At 41.5% G+C, this 21,585-nt stretch overlaps 3 protein-coding genes across 9 annotated transcripts; 1 reads left to right on the plus strand and 2 right to left on the minus strand.

Annotated features, from left to right (window-relative positions):
• Positions 1–864: 864 nt before the first annotated feature.
• Positions 865–5,920, minus strand: prelid1a (PRELI domain containing 1a). The gene is made up of 6 exons (XM_004541025.6): positions 5,762–5,920; positions 5,123–5,231; positions 3,415–3,640; positions 3,206–3,319; positions 2,842–2,920; positions 865–1,725 (listed from the first exon to the last, which is right to left on the minus strand). The coding sequence occupies exons 2-6, from the start codon at positions 5,212–5,214 to the stop codon at positions 1,604–1,606; spliced, it is 633 nt and encodes a 210-aa protein (XP_004541082.1). The 5' UTR covers positions 5,215–5,231; positions 5,762–5,920; the 3' UTR covers positions 865–1,603.
• A 582-nt stretch (positions 5,921–6,502) lies between these two features.
• Positions 6,503–11,451, minus strand: npy7r (neuropeptide Y receptor Y7). The gene is made up of 2 exons (XM_004541024.4): positions 11,352–11,451; positions 6,503–8,717 (listed from the first exon to the last, which is right to left on the minus strand). Exon 2 carries the CDS (start codon positions 8,681–8,683, stop codon positions 7,568–7,570), a length of 1,116 nt encoding a protein of 371 aa, XP_004541081.2. The 5' UTR covers positions 8,684–8,717; positions 11,352–11,451; the 3' UTR covers positions 6,503–7,567.
• A 3,512-nt stretch (positions 11,452–14,963) lies between these two features.
• trim105 (tripartite motif containing 105) lies at positions 14,964–21,155 on the plus strand. 7 transcript variants are annotated; one of them, XM_023154540.3, is made up of 8 exons: positions 14,964–15,106; positions 15,194–15,344; positions 15,473–15,882; positions 18,587–18,682; positions 19,124–19,357; positions 19,495–19,508; positions 19,644–19,759; positions 19,984–21,155. In XM_023154540.3, exons 3-8 carry the CDS (start codon positions 15,592–15,594, stop codon positions 20,541–20,543), a joined length of 1,311 nt encoding a protein of 436 aa, XP_023010308.3. In that variant the 5' UTR covers positions 14,964–15,106; positions 15,194–15,344; positions 15,473–15,591; the 3' UTR covers positions 20,544–21,155. The 7 variants fall into 7 exon arrangements, with proteins under 7 accessions (XP_023010308.3, XP_076747988.1, XP_004541080.4 ...); XM_076891873.1 differs by having other exon boundaries at positions 15,563–15,882; XM_076891880.1 differs by lacking the exon at positions 15,194–15,344 and adding an exon at positions 15,394–15,437 and having other exon boundaries at positions 14,984–15,106; positions 15,537–15,882.
• Positions 21,156–21,585: the final 430 nt, after the last annotated feature.

Consider the following 21,585-nt stretch of genomic DNA (forward strand, 5'->3'; position numbering starts at 1 on the left):
GTCTTTCCTACCTTCACTTGTGCATTTATCAATTAAATTGTTAATTATACACATAACAAATTCACCAGTCAGGTAGGCAGTTTGTACTTTTAATGATTATGTAGTTAATGCTGTATTACATATTCATTTCTGTGTATTCAATAGGGGTCGACCTATATTTTTTTAGTTTCAAAGACACCGATAACAGATATTTGAAACTTTTAGATAAACCTAACACTTTGCTGAAATGCCTCTGGGCAAGCTATGGCTACATAAACTGTTAATTTGTTTTAGTAAATTGCATCAATGTAAAAAAACAAAAAAAAAAAGGTGCATTGTTCGATTTTTCAGTGTAATTGGGAAAAATCGCCGTGCTTGTAGTCATAGAAACACATAACATCGCAGTGTTTATTGCAACTTCTGCCGCTTCAGCATGGAAACACAGCTTTGCAGCAGGTGCCGGGAGCTGCTCCAAGCTTGCAGCTGCACTACTGTATAACATTGGTGTTGATGGGCTGTTATTTATGAGCCGTGTTCAAACAGAAGACTGCATCAGAGCCGGCGCGGCTCATTTACAGTTTATCTTCAAAGGCCTTGAAACTCTGAACACTGGTCAACCCCTAGTATTTAATAACTTAAGGTGCTTTCTACCCCCTCAATTCACTTTTGTATATGCAAGAGGCCTTATTACTTTATCTGTCTCTCCACCCAGTAATATTATGTAGCATTTTTTTACTGATGTAAGCTTCCTTTTTTTTAATGAATAAATATTTTCTGTATTTATTTGCTGCTGTGTTTGTTATTAGTCATTTTAGAGGTAAAAATCCATTCACCCCTAACTCGAGCAGGGCTGGCGCACAGACATACACTTGACAGACAGCAAAGTGATTAGAAAGACAAAGTCAATTTATTGACAAGCTGATAAAGGACACATTTTTTCATGGGTTGCATCACCAGAGCTTAGATGAATGTACAGTTCAAGGTAGCTTTTGTGCCTTTTTTTTTTTTTTTTAAATGCACAATCACAATTCAAGTTTTCAGAGGTTTCTTCTTGAGCAATGACACCAACTGTACCAAACTCTTCAGTCCAACTTGAGGCAAGGAGATGATCAGCTGCAGTAATGCGATTTAAGTGTTGTAGAGCGAACTAAACCAGCAACTGTATGCAAGATTAAATAAAACCAATCATAAACGAGAATGCCTTAATCACAAATTCGGTGTGACCTTATCTACTGGAGCTTTAAAGACAACGTGACTTGCTTTAGACGAGGCATACTCAAAGGAACGGAGTTTAAAAAAAACAAACAAAAAAACAAGACAATGGGCACGACTGGTGCAAAGGTCGAACAACAGCTTCAATCATTTTATGGCAGCGCCAGTAATAACCAACCATTCCTGTCTAAGACCTGCATCTCTGGTAAATACTGAGGTGATGTGGCGTAGATACGCTCGGCAATATATTTATAGTGCGGCATGTAGAGGGAGGCAGGAACAGGCTGTTTAACCCAGCTCAGGTCTTTTATGGTCCACCCACCATTTCAGTTGGATGCGCCCTCACAGAGGTGTCTAACCATGACTGGGATCGGTGAGTTCTGCTGCAGAATCACTTTATTTGTGTAGCTTGTCACACGTATTGCTTCTTCTGGGCATGCGAGGCGAGGTCTTTGGCTTTCTCTTTAGCAGCCAGCGCCGTCTCTCTCGCCCTCTCTGTAGCCGTCTCCGCTAAAGTTCTCGATGGAGTTTCACCTACACGGGGACAAAACACAGCTCTTCATTGGATTCATCCAGGTTTTCGTGCCTAAGCAGCTAACACTTCCAATTATTACTATAATCAGTTTTCCAGATTCATGAAAAAAGCAACAGTCACCTTATTTTAGAAGAATATGCAGTTCCATGCACGAATTACTGATGTTATTATATTATGCTGCTCAGAAAAAAATGAATAAATAAAAAGGGAGACACTTGATCACCACAGTTTAACACAGAGTCAGTTAAACTTAAGAGATATCCATCTGTCCTATTAGGAAGCATCAACCACTGACTCCATTTAACCTGCTTTGGGATAAATAAAAGCGACAACAGGTAAAGTGGGAGGCAAAGAGAAGGCAACCATCAAAAAGAGAATACTTCTGCAAGACGATGACCACAGACCATTGTTCTCACCTTTCCCCCAACTGATTTTTCTCTAACTTTACATTTTCTTTGTGTCACTAGTCACTACTGATACAATAGCTGCAATCCATTCAGCATATACAGGTAGTTCAGTTCCTCCAGTATTCCAGCCATACATGCCATTGCAAGAAGGGTTGCTGTGTCTCCCAGGGCCATCCACCCCAGTAGCAGCCCCACTATGTGACTCTGTGTGAGGGGGAACATGTGGAGGGCTGCCAGAGCCCTAAAGAATGAGCTCCAGAGGGCTACACGTGTTAACCTCGATGCTTCCATCAGAAACAGACTCCATGAAAATGGCATAAAGTCCCAGTGTCTTTAAGTGGGACCTGTGCCAGCAGAACAATGCTATACAGCCTCCGATAGTGCCAATTCTCTTCAAAGGACGCAAACTGACACGGAGTCCATGTGACAAGCATAAAGGTGTCTGGAGATGCTGGGAAGCACTATGTCGCCTGCCGCTCACAATTCTAGTGTTCTCCAGGAAATGCCACTCCAGCAGCACAGTGTTGGTGTGTGAGCACAAATCCTGCTAAAGGACGTTGGGCTCCAATCCTCATGTGTTACACTGAGGCGATCAAGTGTTCCCTTAATTTTTTTGAGCAGTTTGAACCGATTTGGAAAACCCATATTAGCATCAGCCACAAACTTACAATAGGAATAAAATGGGAATAAGAACCAAGAATAATTTACCTTGCATTTTGGCAAGCACATACTCGAAGCCTTTCATGGTTTTTGTCACACCGGTCTTGAATCTTGCGAGCCCAAATTCCTGGAAGGTGAAAAACAAAGTTATAAAAGATGCATGAGGCATAACAACACATGACTCACATCCTCATATATGGGCTGTCAACAACTACTGTAATTCTCTGTCATAAGTCATTTACTACTTCAGGTCCTGGCCGACAGCTTCAGCTGCTCAGCTGTTGCATCTTAACACTGTATTATGTTTCTAAATACAGAACAAATGCAAGGTGGGCGAGTGTTACTCTCGGTCACCCCCGACTACTTTCCCTCAGCTGTTATGTAGCGCAGCACTCTGCTTTACTCCACTGACCTGAATAGCTCTAGAGAGCCCGTAGACATTGGAGGAGACCCAAGCTTCTCTCTTAATCTCGGTCCAGCTGCCATTCTCAGGGTTAATTCTGTAGTGACACCGCTCTTCTACAGACTGTCAGCGAGAAAAAACAAAAGCAAAATGAGCCAAAGGTGCCACTTTGTGCACTGCTGATGAATGCTGCTTAAGGCACACAAACGCCAATGTACCATTAGGCGAGCGTGGCTGATGTTCCACGTGAGCGTGGTCATGGTCCTTTTCTGAGGGTCCACGATGGAGTCCTCGATGATGTACGCCGAGCTGGCCATGTGCTTTGGAAGGTAGCGCTCCATCCAGCGAGGGGCACGGCTAGTTTTGGTCAAAAGACGCCTGGAAATGAGGCAGTTGGTTGGGGTAACCTCTCGGAAAATTATATCTTCAGTCAAGACATGGTTACTGTGAAAGAAGAAGAAGAAGAAGGACGGATGGATTATGATGACGTGAAACCTGGATTATTTAGGTTTATGATCCTGAAAAATCTCTATTTTTGCTTCAGTTCAATAAGAATTTACCGTTTTTAATCCACACAACAGTTCAAAATCGAAATATATTACATTTAAACATTCTATGAAACAGTGACAAACACAGAAATACTAAACTAGACACTGTATTTTTAGCTTGACAAGAACTATTAAGCTTCAATTAAATGGACAAACTGATGATTCAATTAAAAGCACAACTAACATTTGCTTTCACACTCATTGTGACTTGATTACGGTGATTTTTTTCCCCCTTTATTACCCGAATGGTAGTTCGGCTGGTAAAAATGGCAGAATGATGAAGAAACTGAGCTATTTAGAAACTGCTTGGTCCCCTAAAGTATTATTATTATTATTTTTATCTCCATTAAATTTTTTATGCGAACAATCTTCAGCAGAAAATTGGCAAAATAAAGTCAAAACTATGCGTTTCCTGAAAATGATTTTCCAGGATCTTCCACTTAACCATCTCAGTAGGTGAATGCTAAAATGTAATCTAATCATGTTGTTCTTGTAATGTAAAACTAAAAAGAGATGTAAAAAGAATCTTGTTCACTGAAGTAACAACAACAAAAATGTTCTTAATAATAAAAATAAATAGACTTTAGATAAAAAACAAAAATGAACCAAGTGGAAAAAATGCCGTGGGAATACACAAACCGTCCTATGAATCAGCAGAACAAGCACGAGGAAGTGTTGGTGAATACTCTTACCGAGTCTGGGAGATATACCTGACTGTAAGTCACATGACTTCTCTGAGCGTTGCGTTTGTAAAACATAATGTCTCAAAAGTTGTCTCATAAGAAACTAAAGTGAAACAAAATTCATTGATCATCACACCATGACACAGTCTCATATTTATGCTAAAAAAAATGTTTAAACTGGAGTGTTTACTGAACATTTGGATACATAAAATGTGTTTTTAATTTTATCTTTTTTTTTTTCTATATCGCTATATCGGTTTGTTTATCTTAAACAAAAACATATGAAGGGGAAGTTTAAAAAAAAAAAAATCACACTGATGATGTCGCATTCTCAAAACACTTGGCATTTAAGCGTAAAGATTAGGAAAACTATGATAATGCAGACTATATTCCATCCCTGTGTCTTTGTCTCCTTTTTTCTCCCTTCCCCCAACTAGCATGGCAGAGGAGTCTGGACCTGTTAGTCTCTTCCTGTTAAAATGGAGTTCTTCCACCCCACAGTCATCTAGTGCTTACAGAAAGAGGCGATCAGCTGGGTTTGGGACGTTGACTCTAAAATTGTAGGCTCTTCACATTGCAAGGTGACTTTTTGTTGCCTTATTGGGTGCAGTTTACAGTCCATTAAAAAAATATTACAGGCTATAAGAAAGATGTTTGATACGAATGCGTATCCACACATAAACCCCTCACCTCACCTGTAAGGGTTGGGATATCGTTGCCAGAAAGCAACACAGACTTGGTCCCAGGTGTTTTTTAGCAGACCTGCACAGCAGAAATATTTCACCATTGTTCCCTTGGTTTACCCTGCAAACACACAGAACAAACAGCGTGATAGTTAGCCAGATGTGTTCAGATAATTTTCAGATGCCACATCAGGACGAAGCCGTAAATAGCGGTGTCAATGTGATAAAACAACTCAGCGATGACAACCCTTATGTTCCAAAATAAATCCAAGCCATTGGTATTTTCAGCTACAACAACAGGTGTCAAGTTCAATAAACACCTGAAGGTAAACACTATAGCGTTACCTTTAACACCTTTTTACCTCACAACTCCAGCTGTGTCCAACTGTGTCTCGTCGCGTGACTGACAACAAACAATGTAAGCCTCATTAAGACCGCAGACTGTGACATATTTCAACAACGAGAGGCCTAACGTGAGATAAAACACTGCTATCCTGTTTTATCACGTCCGCACTCTTTAGCTTCCCCTTTAGCATAGCCTAGCATGAGGCAAGCCACATGAATGAATGGCACAGCGTACCCCAGAAAATTCTACTACTGACATTCAATAAGCACATTTTTTAGGGTCAGCTCAGATGAAAAGGCGATTACCTGCACGGCGATACCATTTACAAAATGAGAATTTGCATTTTACGCTCCCATCGGGAAGAATTTCACCGCGGATAAAGTCCGAAAATCATGTCAAACGTAACTGGAGCAAAAAAGGAAGGTCAAACGAGACGCTATATCCGGTTAGGTGGGGCGTGTGCAACGCCTGCTTGGGACACTAGAGGGCAGCAGGTGACCGCGCAAGACACTACAGAAGAGTCTCAAAACTTTCTGTCTGAACTTTATAATGACGTGTGAGGGGGAATTTTAATGTAACCCTGTCAGCTCTCAACAACTGGAACTGGCATCTTTAGGACTCCCTGAACAAATATGCATCCCAGAATCCCAAATAATGTGTTCCTGTTTAAAAAAGAAGTGTCCACACGTCCACCGTAATGGTGTGTGATGCAATGGATACAAGCTGAGTGCTGTTCTGCTGGTTGCACTGATAGCACTCACAGCTCTCATAATAATTTAGAGGACTAAAAAGGGATATAGGTCAAACAAGGGAATAAAACAGCAATGTGGGTGTCAGGATCCAGTAATGCCAGAGCAATAGGCATTTTCTCTGCTGTATAATGAATCACAATGTGTAGGCCATATACAAATGCTTCACTGGAATCACTTGACCCACTTATTTTTTTTCTTTTTTAAAATAAACAAAAAAATATGTGAAAGACTCATAAACGTGTGACTTGTACTAAAAAAGATCTCCTATTCACCTCTTTTAATTTTCACATGGATATTTCATCAGTCGGGCTTACCATACATGTGTGGAGTCCCTGCATGCTGCCAATGTTCAGTACATTTTCAAACTATGTCACAGAAGAATATAACAGCCATTTACTTGACTTACTTATATTTATCCAAACCTGGATCTCTTTATTTGACAAGGACATGCAAAACATAGTTTCTCCCCATAGTCAGATCAGGTCCAGGATTTACATGTGTAATAGGGGCTCATTATGTCTACCAAGAGGTGCTGCGGTTGATTAATATTCCTGTTCATTAAACAGTCAACAAAGGGCACTTTATCAGCACTGCAATAAATGTAGAATCACACATTCTGACTTCTTCCAAAAGCGTTTCTTATTTCTAAGAAATCTGCGAAGCAGCTGGCTGCATTCTGTGCTAAAGACATCAATAATACACTGCTCTCGCTCTCGCTCTACAGAGTCCCATTCCTCTGGAAACAGGGTCCTGCTGCTTCATCCAATCAGGAACAGCTGGTTGCCAGGTGAGGACAATTAACTTCCTGTTTGGACAGTAATATATCGATCGCCTCCTCTGGATTCCTTGAACTAGGGTTGAATGTTACGCTGCCAGAACACTTATAATTAATCCAGAATGTAGCAGTTGGATTAATTAGCTGAAAACCATCCAGATATTTTTTGAGCAGACATCAAGTAGAAAAAACAAAACAGGTGTGAAAAATGAAACTCTCACTGTCACAGTAATAACAGTCTTCCCTTAAGACTGTGTCATAAATTTGGACATGACAAACGAAAGAGAGCTCCTCATTTTACACGAGAACACATTATACACTGTACCTAGTTAAATAACACCTAAGTAAACACCTTAAACACATTTCTTAATAGTTGTTTTTACTAGTGCTGTTAGCAAAGGAAAAAGAACTTCACATGAAGCAATTTGCATGCAAAGCTTTGGGTCTTCTCCAGTGACACAGATACTCAAGATCAAACCATTAAAGTAAAAAAAAAGGCTACTTTTTGAAAGACAAACTCCAACGGAGCAGAGGGGCGCGCATACGTTCATATACTACAGATGCCTTGAAACGTGCAAATCAAGTCACACAGCAGTGGGAGGGTGTCCGCCGTTACGGCCGTTCAGAGTCATCCTCCTCAAGGAGCGAGTCCTGAATGAGCCTTCCAGGTGGAAAGTATCCGGCTTGTCTTCGCACCGGAACACCATGAGGAAGCCATTCCTGTAGTTTTTATTCATCCATCCGTACAGGAGAGGGTTGGTAAAAGTTGAACACATAGCCACAATGTGGAACACGGTGTATATTAGTTTATACTCCTCGAGCCTGAGCACCAGGTCCAGGTCGATGGCCAGCTGAAAGGCATGGAAGGGCAGCCAGCAGATGGCAAACACCACCACCACAAGCGCCAGCATCTTTGTGGTCTTTTTGCGGCGGTTGATGCTGTCATTGCGGCTTGATGGGCTGATGTGATTTCTCAGTTTGACCCAGATGCAGATGTAGGCGTAACTGATGATGGCTAGAGGAATGATATACTGCAGGAGGAGCATTGAGAGGCTGAAGATGAGCCCATCCCTGCTGGTCACTTGGGGCCACTTTTCAGTGCAGACGGGAAAGCGCTGGTTGATCGACGGGATCTCTTCGTAGCGGAACTCTCTGAAGATGGCGAGGGGTGCTGCCAGGACAGCAGACACAGTCCAGGTGAATGCCATGATGAGGAAGCTCGAGTGCCACGTGAGCCGCATTCCGAGGTGGAACACGATGCAGCGATAGCGCTCCAGAGCTATGACAGTCATGGTGAGGATGGATACGTGCACACTCAGAGCCTGGGCAAAGGGCACCATGTGGCACAACACAGCCCCAAATGTCCACTCTTCTAGAAGAGTGTAAACCAGCGTGAAGGGCAAACAGAAGGTGTTCACGAGAAGGTCTGCCAGGGCCAGGTTAGCTATGAAGAAGTTGGTGACTGTTCGCATGTTTCTGTAGCGAACTATCATGTAGATGACGAGAGCATTGCCCAGCAGCCCCAGCAGGATGATAAGCGAGTAAGCTGTGATCAGGCTGATCTGGACTCCAAGGTGCTTGATGATGTCAGTGTGGTATCCAGGCTGGTGCAAGCCCATGCTGTCGTTAAGCAGAAACAAGGGATCGGTTTCTCCAGCCTCGTCTTCTCCCGTGCTGTTGGATATGTCCGGTGGGCTCATTTTGGAAGATGCTAGATCAAGGCTGACTTTACACCTGAGCAGAGAAAATAGAAAATAACTGTTTAAGAGAATATCCCATCAGAGGTTTCTCATCACGCCTGATCAACATTTCTTGAACTCTTACCTCCAGGATGTACATCAATTAAGCCCTCACAGACTTCTCATGCACACTGGCGTTTACACACCACTCTGTATTTAAATATTAGTTATTATTCATCTCTGTCTCTCTTCCAAGGCATGTTTTTTGCCCTGTCTTTCTCCCCTCACCACAAAGCGGTAACGGCTCCCTGAGTCTGGTTCTGCTGAGATATTGTCCTCTTATAAGGGAGTTTTTCCTTCCCACTGTCAAAAAGTGCTTTCTCAGAAGGGGTTGTCTGGCTGCTGGGGTTTTTCTGTATTATTGTAGACTCTTTACCTTACAATGCTAAGAATTTTCTAAATAAAATAAGTCAAATTGAATTGGATACTGGCAGTACAACTATGGGAATCTGAACATTAGAGCTCTTTGATCAAGTGTCGAGGTGTGTTACTCTTCTATCCATTTGTTTCGTGTCTTTTATACGCTGTAATACCTTCTGTCACTCACAGAAGTGAACTGCAGACATTCCTGTCAGTGTATTAGGACAGACAAGTGGCATTATTAGTGATGCATTGTACTTCAAACCATGTTTTTTATTTTCAGGGTGTTTTCCATGCTCTGCACTGCAAGAGAGCTAAAATCCAACTTTCTTAAAAAACATGGCTCCACAGTTATTTCTTTGTTCCCTTTACATCACCTGCAAATACCACTCTGATATTAAAGAGATGTAGTGTTTAACCAAAAGATAATGAAACAATTTAGTAGATATGAGACGCCTCTAATTCGTACGGCCTCATTATTAGAACACTTGTCCACGACTGTGTTGAGGAGGTAGATGTTCTGAAAAAGTAAGAAAATTAAACATGAATTTTAATGAATAGATCGACAGTTAGAATCAACTGAAGAACAGCTTGCTTTGTAGCAGCTTCTTGAAAGCCCTATGCAAAAATAGAACCAGATATCACGAGCTATTTACTGTGGAATATTGTCTGGGCTGTGCAAAAGAAAACACAAAAAAACCCTCTAAGAGACATGAAAACCTGTACTATTAGAAAGAATAAAGAAAACATGATGGAGGAAGCAGTGAGATCAAGAGTGAGCCAGTTCAAAGCTGCATCATTAGAGTTGCAGGCAGGTTGCATGCATAGTCTGAATCTTATAAAGGGAACATTGTGTTTTTGTGCTTAACATTAAACAACCTTTCATAAGTAAAAATATTCTGTAGTTCATCATCTAGTCATTTATGGCAGTTTACCTGTGTACAGCCAAGAGCCGCTGCTGAGTGCAGACAGTGCATGTTGTAATGACATGTATAACTACAGCTGCAGCTTGGCTCTTAAAGGATAAAAGCCAAGTCTCATCCTTATTAGGCAAATGCATGTAAATTGCATTATGTTATGTTAACCACAGTAAGATGCTTTGAGGAAATCCATTTCCTAGGGATTCTCAATCATAAAACCTGGACCTGCCCTTATGGGCCTGATTAAGCTTTGCAATTTTTATTGATTTTTATTTTTATTTTTTTTTTTTTGTGGCCATCACTTAATGCTTAAAGTTTTCTGAGACAAACCAGGTCACCCTTTAGTGAGAGGTCATGTCTTTGGTGACAGACACTCCTTGATTTCTCGGGGGATCCAGCCTATTTCCTGAGAACCACTAGAAAGACTATCTTTCACTGACATCATCGCTTTTTCCACGATTTTACTAAAACAGTAAAACAGTGAAGCCAATGGCATTTGGAAGTATTGTGTTCTCGCCCATAATGTTACGGTTAAACTAAAGGTATTGCATTGCAGATGTGTCGTGTCTCCAAGCTCCTGCACAATTCCCTGATATTTGAAACCATTCATACGTGTCGGTTCCTTGAAATATTAGCGGTGAAGAGAAAACAGAGACTCTTAGGACATCGGACAAAATAATCTATAGTTGACTGATTTGTAAGATGCCTCGAAATCCATATGTAGGGATCACCGAAGATGTGATCATGGTGCTACAACAGGTGTTGCAGTGCCAGTAACCCGAGGAACATGAAAACCCTGCCTTAACCTGCCTGGTACACACCGCTGCACCAGGCAGGTTAAGCCATGCACTTTATAAACCATTATTTACCCTTTTTTGTTCAATGATAGGAACCTTGTGCCACTACACCTGCTCGATCAAACATCCTCAGCACAACCTGATTCAATTCAAGCTAACTCTACATATTACTACCAAATAATAACGAGGCGATTTATTTCTAATTGAGTGTGCATCGGTGCGTAATTTGTGCCAATTTGTTCAACTTACTCAGCAGTGCGCATTCAAACATCTCCAACTGAGCTCTGAGAGATTAGTTAACCGACTTGACAGGTGCAAAACGTCTCTCTCCAACGCAAAGAGTCTCAGGTACGCAGTCTGGACTCTTTTCATCCAGCACGTTTTCTTTTATCCAAATTACGCACATTTCATAGTTCTATCAGCTACAGGTTACGCTGTCACAAAAGAGCAGAGAAATCATGTCTTGCACCTCAAAGGGGGAGTCCATGTATGTCCCACAACTATAGCTTCGCAATATCCATTTTAAGTCTATCCACACATTAATCGACTCACCTGTCCCCCTATATCTCCTTTGTGCAAACGTGTCTTCACCGGAGAGTGTCATGAAACAAGTGGGAAAAAATCTCGAAGCTCCTCCCAGCGTGCAGCGCCTGGTGCGCATCTTGTGGCTCCAGTACTGTTTTGTGTGTTCCTGTCAGGTTTACAGGGTGCAGTGTAAGCCTCCACATCTGTGCCAGCCTGCCAGAGACAGAGACTGGAGATCTGCGCAGGGTTTGCGCTTTGCAAATCACACTTTTTTTTGTAATGTTTTCATTTATTTTATTTACTTTCACCAGGCAAAGAAATCAAATAAAACACCATAAAGCATCCTTTAAAGTGCCAAAGCACACTCAGTCTACGTCACTGGGTTTTCCAAATTCATCTCCATTTGTTATTTCATTTATTTCCTGCCAAGTATTCCGTTTTTCCCCTCCTCGAAGCTTTGCCCTTGTTCATGTGTACAATATTTGATGAACTTTGGAACAAAACATGGCTTTAAAGCAGATAATTTAAATGGCTGTATATTTGATTCTCGGGATCACTGTCTCAACTGATCTAATTTCTTTAATGAAAAACATTTAAAGTGCAGCTTAACGCAATTTTCGTGTTGCTTTGCAGAGAGCCATTGTTAAGCTAACTGTCATATTGAGTTGATTAGCCCGGAAAACAATACAAGACAACAAGGAGCCTCTCGTGGGCTTTTTTCCCCTGTGAGCTCCCACGATACCTAAAATAGATAAAAGTTCATGCTGATGGCACAGAAAGTCACTAAACTGTAGTCCATTTGACCCTGCAGTGTCGTGGGAGATGTCAGTCAATATTTTAGTATTCAGAGTGTGTCATTTACCTGGATTATTTTCTATTGGGAGGGGCGCGGGGGGGGGGGGGGATGGTGACTTTATTGTGCCTGGAGCAATTCCCTCTGTAACAAGATGACAGTAAATAGTCATCTGGGACAAAAATTACTTTTTGTTTTGATTTGGCCAGTTTTTGAGGAACTTCAAAAGCAAAGTGAAACGCAAAAAGCAACAAAGATCACAAGGTCCCTAGAAATAAATGGGATTAAAAGACTTTAAAAATGCCCTGAATTAATTTTTTTTACTGTACTTTCAACCTACATGATTGTTTGAAAGGAATTCACCTGATCAGAATCTTAATAGGATCCTTGAACCTCTTTGGTTTTAGTTTGTGGCAGAATAATTTGATGCACCAATTATCTCAGCACCGGAGATTATACTTGATTGGCTCTTTCTCTTTCTCTCTTCCACTTCTTTTGCTTCCAATTAAAAGAGCCATCCACCAGCCTCCCCATGCCTGGGTCACTCAGCCAGTGTTGAGAGTTTTCTCAGGCTGCTGTGTCATTGATTCACCTGGAAGGGCTCAAATTAATCTTCATAAAAGTGGTTAGTGAGCTATTTGGGACTGAGAATGGTTGAGATTCACTTCTTGTCTCTAGCTCACAAACTGTGGGTGTCCTCGCAACTTGTTTGTCTGTCTTTCTGTGTAATTAACCCAAGCTAAGAAATCCCTTTTGTGCTTTTTTCCCCCTTTTCCTTTTGTTATTTCCTACCGGGGATACACACTTGACAGATGGTAACCGTACAATGCGGATTAGACCATTTAGTCATTTGATTTTAGATATTGATTTTAAAGGATACTTTCCTTTTGAAGCTTGCAGATTGGATTCCTCAGAGAAATATTTGTGTGGGATGTTCCAGTCGTTCCTGCTGGTGAACTTTTCTTTTATAAAGGACTTGGTCACCATGTCCAAGAAGGCAGAAGTGGTCCTGTATCTCCCCTATTAAACTGAAATTTAATAGCCACATTCCTTGCAAGCACGCCTGGAGCTAACATTAATGACACCGAGGTCGTATCCTTGGTAATGTTTCAGAGAGTTTGGAGGTTTTTAGCAACTTGTGACAGACTGTAGATTTTTGCAATAGTGGATATCAAGCAAATTTCATTATAATTCCACAAACCATCCACTCATTTTACACACTGAGTTCAGTTCACTTATCGCAGCAAGTAATGTAAAATCTTTTGTATAACGTCTTTTGTGGCTCCGGAGGAACCTTTCAGAAATCTAAACAAATAGCTATCTACGGAATCTAAGGAGCTTGGAAAGAAAAGCGACCGGACTTCTATAACTTTCTTGAAGACGTTTCACCTCTCATGCAAGAAGCTTTTTCAGTTCTAACACCAACTGATGGAGAGTCCCAGGTGTTTAAGCCCTAGTGGAAGTTGTCTCTTAAGAGGACCCTCTTAAGGCACAACTCCCACTAGGGTGAAACGTGGGCAAAACTGTTATGGGGGCCTGACCTTTACATGAGACTAGAGTCCAATCCTATTTTATTAGATGTTTGCTTTACTACTATTCATGGAGATTTAATAGTCATTTATAAGGGATTTGTTCCATCAGAATTATATCTGATGGAGGATGAATGGACAGATATATCTGTGCAAATGACCTAGAAATAACACACTTTAATCTATTTTTTACAGTAAAAGTAAAAAGATGCAACTTGACTGTCTTTTCGGAATCAATATTAGATCCAGTATTCTTAGTCTTAGTCTTAGTCCTTCCCTGCGTTTGCAACAGACATTGGAGGAAGTGAAAAAGGTAGATTGAAAATAAATATTGGTCGACTGGCAAAGGTGCTGGAGACATTCCTCTGAGATTTTGGTCAATATTGACATGATAGCATCCCAATTGCTGCAGATTTGTCTGGTACACATCCATGACGTAAATCTCTCTTTCCACCCCAACCCAAAGGTGAGCTGTCGGACTGAGATGTGCTGAATGTGGAAGCCATTTGAATACAGAGACCCCATTCAAGAAACCACTTTGAGCTAATTTGAGAGTTTCACTGGAAACGGCTTTCAGAAGATGGGTACACTGTGATCATAAAATGATGGATATGGTTATCAACAACAATCAAGCAGGTGTGGTGTATAAATCATGATCTGGTACTTAAAGGGCCCAATGTTTGCCGAGAAAATATCACCAACAGTACCCTGAACATTTGATACAAGCAAGGATGGAGCCATGCTTTTATGTGGTTTTCCATATTCTAACCATGCTTGCCTAATGTACCAGCAAAATCAAGACTCATCAGAATCTTTCTGATCTTTTATTGCCCATTTCTGGGGCGTCTGTGTGAATTCTAGCCTGAATTTCCTGTTAAGTGGTCATTTGAGTTAATATTACTTTCCTATTAGCTTTATGCAGTGTGGTTATTCTTCTCCGACCTTTAGTATCGACAAAACCCAGAAAACTGCAACTCACTGCATATTTTCAGTTTTTCAGACCATTTTCTGTAAACCCTAGACATGGTTTTGTAGGAAATTCCCAGTCAATCAGCAGATCTGTCTGGCACCAATACCCATTTCTCAATGAAATCCCCTTTCTTCCCCATTCTGATGCTTACTTTGAACTTCAGCAGGTCGCCTTGACCTTGTCTGTATGCCTATAAATGCACTGAATTGCTGCCACGTGATTGGCTGATTAGATATTTGTATTAATGAGCAGTTGAACGTGTGTACCTAATAAAATGACCAGTTAGTGTATATCGAAAATTGCTGACAAAACTCGTTGCCATCTGCTGTTCACCGTCAAACACACTGACCAATCAAACGCGGGCTTGTGGCGCGCGCATGCGCAGAATATAAGACTATTTGTTCCCAAACAGTAGCAGCAGCAGGGAGTAGAGAGCAGAGGGGCGAACTTTGACGTATTCGGTTTTGAATTTCTCCGAACAACAGACCACGTAAGTTCATCAAAGTATTCATTATGTGACGATTATAGTCACTTTATTGAAGTTCCGAAATGTCTTTTGTTTCTTATTGTTTTGTAGAGGCTGCTACACGTAGCTAAACGCTAACTGGCTCCAGGCAGTTAAGAGCAAACACGCTACCTGAGTAAACACTGCCTTCACAATACAAATCACAAGCTAGCTCGCAAGCCCCGTGATATAGCACCTGATTTCTACTGCTGAGCACCATCAAGTAGGTGCTTAGTGCTAGTATTAAGATGTTTGCACTGCTTTGTTATCAGTGATGGACTTCAGACTGTAGCTGCACACTCTGCTGTGTTTGAAGGTGAACTATTTGTTTTTCCTTTCATTTGTTGGCAGCTGACAGAAAAATCGAAGCTATCTCCTTGTAAAGTATTTGCAGAAGTGGATTGTTTGCCTTCAGACGTTTTGCTTTCACTTCCTGTGAAGGGATCTCAAAGAGGACAGCACCCTTCATCATGGCTGCTGCTGCTGCTGATGCTGTTCAGTCCACCAGAGGCAGTCTGAGAGAGGACCTGACATGTGCCATATGCTGTGATCTGTTCCGAGAGCCTGTCATGTTGGCCTGCATGCACCATTTCTGCAAATCTTGCATATCCAGGTACTGGAGAGGAACGCAGGGGCCTGTCACCTGCCCACAATGCCGCAAGGAGTTCAGCTCCAAGCAGTTTCAAACTAACTACCTTGTGGCAGCCATGGTGGAGAAGGTCCGTGCCACTACCTCGGATGCTTACACCAAGAACCTAGAGGTTTGTATTTCAGTCTCACTTCATGTTTAACTGTCGTGCTGGCGGTTTTCCAGACAGTTTCTTTGGGTCAGCAAGAAATAAAGTCTTCTGCGATGTTATACAAATAACCTTGTGCTCTTAAGTAGACCGATCAATAGTAATTGACCAGCAAGTAACATCTGGGTTCAATACAGTTATAATTCATGCTTCAGTCCGCGTCCACGTTTGTTTTATTGTTGTTCTGCCCTCAGCCTACCTTATTTGAATTTCTCAGACCAAAGTTCACTCTTCACTCACCCTTATGATACTTTGTATAACAGGTTATGCAACTTAAGCACAGCAGAGGCATTAATATACACTGACAGAATAATAAAAACACTTGTAAGGTTTTTTGTTTGTTTGTTTTGCTGGTTTTAGCACAGACAAAAAAATCCTTTTCCACTTTTCCTAAGAGAACAGATAAGAAATTGATCTGTCGAGCAAATATAAGGCTCGAGGCCTCAGCTGGTTTCTTTCACTTAACATAAAAAGTACAGGTACTTCTAAGGATTCCCGATTGACAAATTAACTTGTCAACTTGTCCCCTTTTTTTTTTTTTTTTTTTTTTTTTTTTTTTTTTTTTGTTGCTTTTGTTTTTTGGAAACCATACAAAACATAAAAAGCTAAAGTAACAAACCACAGACCACGGCAGCATCAGCCACTGGTTTGTAAAGTCACCTGAATTTTAGAATGTATTTATTTAATTATTTTTTTTAGGCCAAAAGACACCACATGTGAACAAACTACTTGATTACTAAATTATCGGCTGTGTGCCTGTGTCGGCTGCGTAGGTCCATTGCGTGCGCATAGATGCGTGCAAATGGAGCGCAGGCCTCCCTTGAGCTGTTACACCAGCTAACAGCATAATAACCCATAATATTGGTAAGATAACATAAAATAAAATAAAATGGATCATGACCAACAACACAAACATGGTTGAGAACTCCAGCTCAGTGATTCCAATTAGGTAATGCGGCTCACACCCTTTATAATTCTGACTTTACATACCTTAACATGTGTTTCAGGCTATAAACATTTAAGCCAGTTTTTTTCCATAATAATGATCCCATTTCATATTAGTTTGAACTTCAGCTTAATCTAAGCTTTATCACTATTATTAGCCAATGTCAGCTATTTGCTGATTGATGACTATCAGCATTAATAACAGCTGATTTATCTGATTTTTAAATCACAAAATATCAGTATTGGTCTTAAAAACCTATATTGGGTTGGCTCTAATTAAGATGGCACAGTCATGTTTGCAGTAAAAATACCTGTTTTTGTCAGTTCAGTCTGAAGCAGAGCAGTCAAAAAATTTATAATGTAGCTTATATTTAACAAAAAAGGACATTTTGGCTTCAGTGTATGTTGCTACTGTCTTCATCCTTGGCTGTACATTCTTTAGCTTTCCTGGAAGTCTAGTAGTCGGTACCAGTACCAGCATAATTACCTGATTCTTAAAACTCAATTCAATTCAAATTAAAAAAGAAAAACACAGACGTTACCCTAATCCTTTGACTCAGTGTCATTTCAGAATGACACGAAAATGTTACCAATATATTTGGTTACCAGAAGTGTTAGCATGGTTGCTAAGTATCCTGCTAACGTCACAAGCTCAAGCATTTAACTTTAGACACAGTTGATTTCACAACAGCAATGCTGTTGTGAAATATGAATGTAAGCATATGTAGATGTCTATCTTTTAGCCTCTTCTCTGAAGCATTTCCACACTTGGTGTGAAAGTCAAGATAGCATCGTTTGCATATCCATCCATCCATTCGCTTCCGCTTGTCCTTTTCAGGGTCGCGGGGGGCGCTGGAGCCTATCCCAGCTGTCATAGGGCGAAAGGCGGGGTACACCCTGGACAGGTCGCCAGTCTGTCGCAGGGCCAACACATAGGGACAGACAACCATTCACACTCACATTCACTCGCACATTCACACCTAGTGACAATTTAGATTAATCAATCAATTAACCTATCCCCACAAGCTGTGGGGGACGTTTGCATATCATCTTTTAAAAATGTAGTTCCAACCCTTGGTCATCTACCTCAAGTGCTTCCGTACTCGACTCTTACTACTTTTCTTCGCAAGTCGGGCTGGCACTATTACTGCAACTGCACTAGCCGCCATCTTTGGTGTTGTAGTTTGTAGTTATGCATCCCCATGTTGGTACATACTCTGCAAAAAATGAGTAGTATTCCAGATTTTGCTATTGGGGTTTTTTGTGTAAAGTTTTTTTTTCTTCTTCTGATGACATCACTAGTCCAAACTTTAGACAGGTGTATTTTCGCAGCTTTTATGTTACATATGCAAGTGGATTAAGAACATAATAAAACACAATCAAAATGCTTTTCCATAATGTGGGACCTTTTAAAATGTTGTGTTCTTCCTAGGCTGTGTTTTGTGCTGTAGTTGTACTAGATTCCGTTAGATTGTAATGTATTATGATGTTTCCTCCTCAATACATGCAGAATATAAGAAAAACCTCTGAATGTGATGCAGATCAACTCAACAACAGCACAAAAGCAAAGTTCTCAGATGGGCCTGTGTCTTGAATAGCGTTTACTTCTTGTCGTTAATTATTCCCCCCTTTACCGTTATCGAGTTCCTTCATTCTCTGCATAGTCTCTTTTCTTTAGTGTTCCTATCCCCCACGCTGATTAGATTTGCATACCACTTTGCAGAAACAACTGAAGGAGGCTTTGGAGAGCCACCGCCTGAGGAAGCAGGACTTCATCAACAGCATTCACAGAGACAAAGAAAAGATGAATATTATAAAGGTACGCTCATGTGGGAATCCAAAGGAATGGCAACACTTAAGAAATAAGAACAAGCACAGCCGTCTCTAATGGCTGTTTACAGCATGTTAATGTGCATATTTAGTGGTGCAGAACATGACAAACTGTGCAAAAGCAGGAGCGACGGAAACAAAATGACAAAGTAAGGCAGACAGATGTGGGATAAGAGCTTAAATTTTAGCCGCACACACTGGGCTGAGATGATGAAAAGGAAATCGTTTCCTTCTTTATGCAGTACTTGTCAGACACATGGAGCTTTTATGCTAATTGTGACTTCATTCCCATCTGTTTGTATCTCTGGAGATGTGTGTTGTTCCGCAAGCTTTTTAGAGCTTTAAGCAAGCAAGCCACGTGTTCGGTAAACGCGTGGCACGACACGGAGAGTCCCGCTCTTATAACGTTAATCATCCCTCTCCCTCGTAGAGTGTCGCGGCAGATCTCCAGGCGCGTGTCAAAAGTGAGTTCCAAGCTCTCCATCAGATCCTGCACGATGAGGAAGCCTGTACGCTGGAGCAGCTGAGGAGGGAGCAGGAGGAGGAGCTGGTGAAAGTCCAGCACCACCTGGAGGTCACGGAGCAGGCAGCGAAGGAGCTGGAGGACAATATAAAAGCGCTGCAGGAGGCCAGCACTGCCACCCAGGACATCGTACTGACTGAGGTGGGAATTGAAAATGATGTGACCCTATTTATATTATTGTCTGATATTATAAAATCATCTAATTGGGAATTAATTATTTTTCACGAACCCGTTTCAAACAAGCTGTTAACGTGACTTTTTTTTTTCCTTCTCATTAGCTCCCAGCACTGAGGTGAGCGTGCATTTCCGTGTTGTGACCAATTAATTGCTCGTGACAGTTTTTGCGCACATTGTGCTCATGTGACATTTACAGTAATTTACGCTGAGAGCAAATGATCCGAACTCTGTGTTCTTTTTGTTTGCACAGACCATGTGCGCAGGTGGATATCGCCCCGGAGTTTGATATAAATGCTTTCAGTAACAAATACCTGGCTCCCTTACAATACATCACATGGAGGAGGATGTTCAAATCTTTGAAACCAGGTAATTTCCCCCCGATGCTTCATTACACACAAAATGACTGGAGCTGAAAACTGGTTCTGAGTCAATAATGGGAGTAATTAAGGGAAAATGAGTGTAGTGTTATGATAAGCTATTGAGGTGGAAACAGGAGTGGCACCATTATCATGCTGTAAAAGGGTTGTTTTGGAGTTTTGTGCGTTAAAAATCTGTCATTTTATCTCCCAATGAATTGTTTCACCCCATAGGTCCCTCCCTGTTAACGTTTGACGTCGATACAGCACACCCGAGCATTCAAGTCTCGAGAGACAAAACCATAGCGGTCGAATCTAACGTCATGACCCACCACGTGAACCACAACAAGCGCTTCCTTCAGTGCGTCAACATTCTGGCTGCCCAGGGCTTCCAATCGGGTCGACACTACTGGGAGGTAGAAGTGGGCACCAGCCCTAAGTGGGACCTGGGAGTGGCCTTGGAGAATGTCAACAGGCACGCTCGGATCAAGCTGAGCCCGGAAAGCGGCTACTGGACCTTGCGGCTGCGCAACGGGAACGAGTACTCGGTGGGGAAGCAGCCGTGGGAGAGGCTGCGGGTCAGATTTTCCCCGCAGAGGCTCGGGGTTTTCTTGGACTGCGACGAGAGGAGGGTCTCCTTCTACAACGCCGACGACATGAGTCCGCTCTACTCGTTCGCCAACGGGCCGAGGGGCAAGGTGTTCCCCTTCTTTAGCCCGTGCATTACAGACAGCCGCCACAAACCTCAGCCCATAAAGCTCCTCCACTACCCTCCTGCCGCTCTGTCCGGCTGATATCGCTGCAATCAATCAATGCTTTCTCACACAACACGGTTATCAGCCATTATTTGAATGAGCGTGACGTAAACATTCTTTTCACAAATTCTGACTTGATTTTGCCAGATGCTGTTTTCTATCTTAAAAGCTTTAAAATGTTCAGAAAATTGTCTTACTCATCAAAGTAAAAAAAAAATCCACTTTGTAGTAATCATCGTGCCAAGGCTTATGCACCAATTAGCTTAAATGCAGTATTAAAACGCTGTGCTCTAGCTTAGATGCATCAAATTACATTAATGGCATACTCAGTCTTCAACACATAATGTTTAATAGATGTAGATAAATGACTTTTGCTATGATAATTGGAATAATTGCCAGGTTAGACTCTTTAGACTGACTTGTAAAATCACCAAATTCAGTCAGGGTGAGGTTATTATGCACTTTATTACAAGATTTTGTATGTGATTGTGTAGGAAATAGAAAGGACTCAATCTGTTTATTCGTTTCTATTCATTATGTATGTGTCTAATTTTGAAGCCATGTATCATGAGTTTAATTTTCTTAGTAATTTCCTTTCGTCGTGTATAAAGTGCTTACGCAAATAAACCGAATCACTTTTTCTTCCTCAAACACTGCCTTTGATTCTTTTCTACAACGCCACACGCTGTGGAAGTGCAAACCCAACACAACTTGAAACGATCAAGGATGCTATTAAACATCATCAAAGCAAAGTTCGCAACTGCACACTGCAACTGATGTGAATCCAAAGCTATCCTAACAGGAGACACGGTGGAGGGTTGCTGACTCGCCTGCACCGGAATTTTTTATTTTAATTTTTTTTCTTTAAACGCGTGAGCCATCGCTGACACTTCCACAGCGAAAACAGGCGGGCTTTTGGTTATCTTTGCAAACACACGACAGCACCGACGTCCTGTTTCCTCCCGCCAGGTGAAAGGTCAGATAAACAGAGTGACAGTGGGGTTGCCTGTGGGTCTCCTGGACAGGCCTCAGGGGGCTGCTGAAGCAGGATGCTGCTGCCTGCGCCTCCTGATTGGGAAAG

Source organism: Maylandia zebra, linkage group LG2 (genome assembly GCF_041146795.1).
Source record: "Maylandia zebra isolate NMK-2024a linkage group LG2, Mzebra_GT3a, whole genome shotgun sequence".
In the NCBI taxonomy this organism is placed as follows: Eukaryota; Metazoa; Chordata; class Actinopteri; order Cichliformes; family Cichlidae; genus Maylandia; species Maylandia zebra.